The sequence below is a fragment of the Pipistrellus kuhlii genome, unplaced genomic scaffold (assembly GCF_014108245.1).
Source record: "Pipistrellus kuhlii isolate mPipKuh1 unplaced genomic scaffold, mPipKuh1.p scaffold_m20_p_9, whole genome shotgun sequence".
In the NCBI taxonomy this organism is placed as follows: Eukaryota; Metazoa; Chordata; class Mammalia; order Chiroptera; family Vespertilionidae; genus Pipistrellus; species Pipistrellus kuhlii.
The window spans coordinates 31,373,983-31,380,236 of record NW_023425595.1 but is presented as its reverse complement, the minus strand read 5'-3'; the positions used below and the strand labels follow the sequence as shown (position 1 = coordinate 31,380,236).

Sequence of the window (6,254 nt, the reverse complement as noted above, 5' to 3'; positions counted from 1 at the left end):
TCATTAGCTGTCTCAGAGTAAAGATAAAGCAATTTATGGATGAGTGCTTTGATAGAATGGGGTAATTGTTCTCAAAATGCCTAGATATGCTTCCAATAGTTCAAACTATGCAACTTATTAATTATATGATATTTGCTTAGTTTTCTTCCAGTAAGTCCATATTAATATTATAAAACCCAAATTATGATTTTATTTTCAATTTAAACTGAGACACTGTATATAAACAAATATTTATATTTGCAAGTTATATAGTAACTCAATAAAATATTAATTCAGATTCTACATATAATTCTAAAAGACTAGATTTAACGTTGGAAACTTTATTAATACACGATTGTGCTTTTCTGAATAATATACAAAAAGCACTTCAATTAATTGGATTTTTCCCTTTAAAACTATTGATTCTCTGCATGCTTCCAAAATATTTTAACTATAGAGTGAACCCTAAAGTGAACATCGGTAAGTCCATGCCTTTATAGTCAATTAATGTTTGACAAATGGGACAAGAACGTAAGATGGAGTAAAGACAGTTTCTTCAATAAATGGTGTTGGGAAAACTGGATAGAAGCCAACCCATACAAGAAAGAACAAAAAGACCCCAGCAGGCATTATATGCCCTTTAAACTACCTGATGTGATAACTTAGTCTTTCTTGCCAGGGAGGATGCAAGCTGAGTAGACAAGCTAGGGATTTAGCCAGGAAAGAAGGCCTCTGCTGTCAGCTCTACCATTTCCTGTCAAATAACACAGAAAGTAATGTACTGAGAATTCAAACCCTGGCCTCAGGGACCCCCAACTCTTTATTCACATCGTTCTACTCTCAATAAATACATGGGAAGCTGGGGGTGGGTGTGTCAGGGAGAAAAAGGGTAAACCTTGGGAAATCAGAGTTTCTTGGTGACCTCATTGCTGATTAAAAACATTGCCTAAAGATTAGGCTGTTTTCCTGTTCAACAATTTAAAAATATTTTGAATTTAGGAAAATCTGAAAATAAATGTTGCATCTCTAATTTTATTTTTTATTATATTTTTATTTTAAAAATATATTTTATTGATTTTTTACAGAAAGGAAGAGAGAGGAAGAGAGAGGAAGAGAGAGAGAGTCAGAAACATTGATGAGAGAGAAACATCAACCAGCTGCCTCCTGCATACCCCCTACTGGGGATGTGCCTGCAACCAAAGTATAATAAAAAAGTATTAGAAAACGACATTAATTATTACTAGACCTAATACATGCCCTTGACCTGAATCAAACCTGGGACCTTTTAGTCTGCAGGCTGACTCTCTATCCACTGAGCCAAACTGGTTTCAGCTGCATCTCTAATTTTATAGACTTGGGTTATTCTTAAATTCTCAGCTTCAACATTCTTATTTTTGAAACAGAGAGACTAACTTATTTAATTCATTTAATAAGAGAATATATAATATACCTTGAAGAAAAACTTGATACAATATGAGTAGATAACTATTTCTGTATTCCTGGAATCTATACTAACATATTATTGTGTGTTCTTTTTTGTTGACTAAGTGAATTCAATTTGCTAATTTTCATTTAATATGTTTTTTTAAATTAATATAAGAGAACAGTGATATTTCAATGTCAGATAAGTTTTCAAAACTTTAAAGCAGACAATTAGTGGATGCTGAAAAGCAGTTGGTAGGATTCATTAAGTACACTTATTAAAAATTAAAATGAAATATAAATGAACTATTTAAATGTTATAAAATTTACACAAAGATATAGAAGTCAACAATCATTCTAACAGGTGAAATATTAATGCCACTTTTATTATAATGAGGAACAAGATTTGAATATTCACTTTCACTTTTAACCTTTCATAATTGGTTGAGACCTAGGGAATTCAATAAAATAAATTGAAATAATGTGCATGAATATTAGAAAAAAGTCACCAATCACTTATATATGCTTGTATACAAATAAAATCCCAAAAAGTAAAAAAAGAAACTACTATTATATATGATAGTTGGTAAAGTAGGTATCAATTCAAGGTAAAAATGTATTTCTCTATCTAACAAGATGTATGTGGAAACAGTAATGGGGAAATTTTTTATTTATAATAGTAACAAAATTGTACACTTAAAAACTACATGGAAATAAATTTAATTAAAACTAATAATTTTATTAAAAATGTAAAAAAGATGTTAACTAGGTGAAACATCAATCATATATTACTGGATGTAAAAACTTATTGCCAAATGTTGATTCTCTTAGATTTAATCTATAAAAACAATGTGGTTTCTCTTAGTATTCCAAAGCTCTTGTTTATTTTGTGAGAGGATGATCACTATACCACATATTAATGAAATCATACTATGAGGGTACTGTAATAACTCAGTGATAAGTGACCATACATATGACACATATGTACAAAAGCTATTAAAAGATCTGTAAAGTAATATACACAGATACACATATTGTAAGAAATGGCTTTCTTACATAGTATTTTATTTCAGTGAGAAAAAGAGAATGTATTTAATAGATGATTTTTCCACTAGTACACATTGACTTTGCCTAATATAAGTTTGGACTTCTGGCACAGAAAAATCTAAAATTAAAACTATTTCAACAACTTTAGAAAAAAAACATAAAAGAATATATGTGCCGGGACTGGTTTGGCTGAGTGGATAGAGCGTCGGCCTGCGGACTGAAAGGTCCCGGGTTTGATTCCGGGCAAGGGCATGTACCTGGGTTGCGGGCACATCCCCAGTAGCGGGTGTGCAAGAGGCAGCTGATCGATGATTCTCTTTCATCGATTTTTCTAACTCTCTATCCCTCTCTCTTCCTCTCTGTGAAAAATCAATAAAATATATTTTAAAAAAAGAATATATGTAAAACAAAGAACTCAAAGATACATTTTAGAAGCAAAATATAAAACAACAAAATTACAAAGAAAAATAAAAGTAGGTTTGATTATATAAAACTACCTATATTTATTTGAAACTTAATTGCATAAACAAGGCCAAAGACAAACATTATATTGGTAAAGGCATAAAAATAAGATCTCTTGCAAATTTATATTTCACATATAAACAATAAAATAGAAACATGGATAAAGCTACTAATAAAGGGGACAAACTAATAAATAGACATATGAAAGACACTCATTTTTACTATCAGGAAAATTTAACATAAAGGTAAATGTGATAATTTTTACTAATAACATTGATGAAAATTTTAAGAATAGTGGTACCAGTGAATTTTGGTGGGTATGTAGGAAAAAGGCACACTCCCATGTTGGGAAGAAATATAAATTAATATAGCCTTTGGGGAAATGGATCTACCAATACTCATTGAAATAAAAAAAATGTACAACCCTTTAAAACCAGCAGTAATGACCTGAATATCAGTCTTATAGAAATAAAAGCATAAGTGCACACGGGCAGCTGCATAAGAATGTTTATTACAGCATTGTTTAGAGTGCCATAATACTGAAGACAACTCCAATACCCATTATGAGAAAACAGTTGAGTTAAATACAGTCCATCCATGTCATGGGATATTATGTAGTCCTTGAATGAATCCATACTTATTTACTTTGAGGGATTTCTACCATAAGAAAAGCAAGATAAAAAAGACATGTAGATTGTTATTCAACTTTTGTGCTACAAAGCAAGGCCCTTCTATATGTACTAGAGGCCCAGTGCATGGATTCATGCACCACTGGGTCCCTTGGCCTGGCCTGTGGGGATTGTGCCAAAACTGGCTCTCTGACATCCCCCGAGGGGTTCCTGGTTGCGGAGGGTGGTTCTTGGGTGATGCACTCCAGAATCGGGCTCTCTCCTCTCTGGTTCCAGGTGCATCACCCAAGAACTGCCACTGCCAAGTGACCACAGCTCAGTAGCTCCTGTCTTGATCATCTGCCCCTTGGTGGTTAATGTGTGTCATAGCTACTGGCCCATCGGCCAGTCCCTTAGGCTTTTATATATACAGGTAATAATTGTAATAACTAAGAAAAAAATCATTAGGATTTAACCATATTTATAGAAAAAAATCTAGTTATAGTGTTAGTTCCTTTTTTTCCTTTTTTTTTCTTTCTGCAAACAACCACAAATCATAGTTGCTTACAACTACAGAATTTATTATAAAGCTTGCTGATCATCAGGTTGATAGATAACCTTTTGATGTAGGCTGTTTTGACTTGATGTCTCTGCTTCAGGTCTCTAGTCAGCTAGGATTGGCTCCAGGGTATAGATTTGCCCCATATATCTCATCTTGGGGACCAGGTGGAAGGGGCACTACTACCTGAGCTTAACATTACTCACAGCAAAGGAAGAAACCCCATTGTAAAGATCACACTTGGGCCTCTGCTCTTATCATATCAACTAACATCCTACTGACAAAAACAAGTCATAGAGACAATGTTGACCAGAGCAAGTCATATGTCCAAGCTCAAAATAAAAGAGAAAGTAAGTATAATCTGCACACTGATCCCCATTATGGGTGTGGATATATAATACTACCACTAAGACCAAAAACTTCATCTACCATGTGTAAGATTCCATTTATATAAACTTTACATTTATTAGTGTTCACTAAAATGTAATTATAGTTACATTTGAATGGCAACTTAAAGTAATTTTTACTTTTACAAATTTCTTCTGAATCCTTTGAAATTTTAATCATAAATACCAACATTTTGAATTAAATGAAGGCTCTTCTTTTTCCTGACCTGATCAGAGTTATGTAGCATATCCCTTGACATGAAGAGCCTAAATGAGATGCTTACTCATGTCCTCCTCTTTCATCCAGTCCTTGTGGATATATAAGAATCTCTACTTTTTATCAAGGCCCAACACTATCCAGTTGAATAGAATGTTTTTGTCTTCTTTTTTCTTTTCCATGTAACTGCTTAACTCCTTCAATTTCCGCAGTTATTAGGATATAGATGTAGTGTAGAAATTAACAAAAACAAAACAGCAACCAAAAGATTTGGACAGTTGTGACAAGACTTATATTCTGGCCCTTTTAATGCCATTCATATGTAGTAGTAAGGTGGTTAGATGATCACTGCCATTCTCTGGGGTTCATAAGGTTTCATTAATATACACAGGCACACATTTAGGAACAGACATATCCATCTATGTGCATGGGCTTGTGTGTACCTGAATGGTCTTTCATGCATGATGAACTGAGTTCTTAGTCATAGAAACCTTGGTAGTCTTGAGTCTCCAAATGTGGAGGGACATCCTTCTCACTGAGTACAACCTACCTTCTTAGGCTGCAACCTCTTGAGTATTTTCTCTCTAATCTCCTTCATCTTGACACTATAGAGAATAGGGTTGATCAATGGAGGAAGCAGGAAGTGGACATAGGAGAGAAGAGTATGGGCAGGCTGAGGGACTGGCATCCTAAGACGGTCAATGAGTGCCAGGAGGATCATGGGCACATAGAAGAGAAGCACAGCAGAGAGGTGGGCGGCACAGGTTTGACCAGCCTTCCAGCGATCCTCACTTGATCCCAAACCCTGCAATACCCTGCCAATTAGGCCATAGGAGAAGAAAATAAGCAGTGGGTCTAATCCCATGGCTGATAGGACCACGAACAGGCTGTAGAATGCACCCCAAGCTCCTGGACAGGCCAATCGGGCTATATCTGGGTGCAAGCAATAAGAATGAGTCAGAACCTGTGGGTGGCAGTAGGGCATGTGGGCCAGGAGAAATGGCAAGGGCAGATGGAGACCCAGGCATCGGAAGACAATGGTGAGGCCAATCTTCCTAACAACATCATCGGTTAGAAGTGTTGGGTAGTGGAGAGGGCGGCAGATGGCTAGTGCCCGATCAAAGGCCATGGCAAGTAAGACAGAGGACTCCATGACAGAAAAGACATGGACAAAGAACATCTGCAGGAGGCAGGCTGAGGCGGGGACGGCATGAGCATCAGCAAGGACAAGACCCAACAGGGTGGGCATCAGGGCTGTGGCCAAGCCAACATCAGACACACTAAGCAGGAAGAGGAAGAAGTACATTGGACGGTGTAAGGTGGGCTCCATGGCAATGATCCAGAGGATAGTACTGTTGCCCAGAACAGAGAGAAGGTAGATGGCGATGAGGGGTGCCGTCCACCAGGAGGGGACAGCTGACAGGCCTGGCATGCCCACCAGCAGGAAGGTGGGGGTCATGGAAGTGCTGCTGTTGGGGGCTGCCTGGGTGGGGAATGGTGACATTGTTCAGGATGCCGCTTTGAACTCTGGAACCTGAAAACTGATTAGAAAGATTTACTTAATCTTATGATAT

General features: G+C 36.4%; 1 protein-coding gene across 1 annotated transcript; it reads right to left on the bottom strand.

The window, feature by feature from the left end:
- Positions 1-5,195: 5,195 nt before the first annotated feature.
- Positions 5,196-6,254, bottom strand: LOC118712935 (olfactory receptor 51S1). The gene has a single exon (XM_036427211.1). The coding sequence runs from the start codon at positions 6,182-6,184 to the stop codon at positions 5,213-5,215; it is 972 nt and encodes a 323-aa protein (XP_036283104.1). The 5' UTR covers positions 6,185-6,254; the 3' UTR covers positions 5,196-5,212.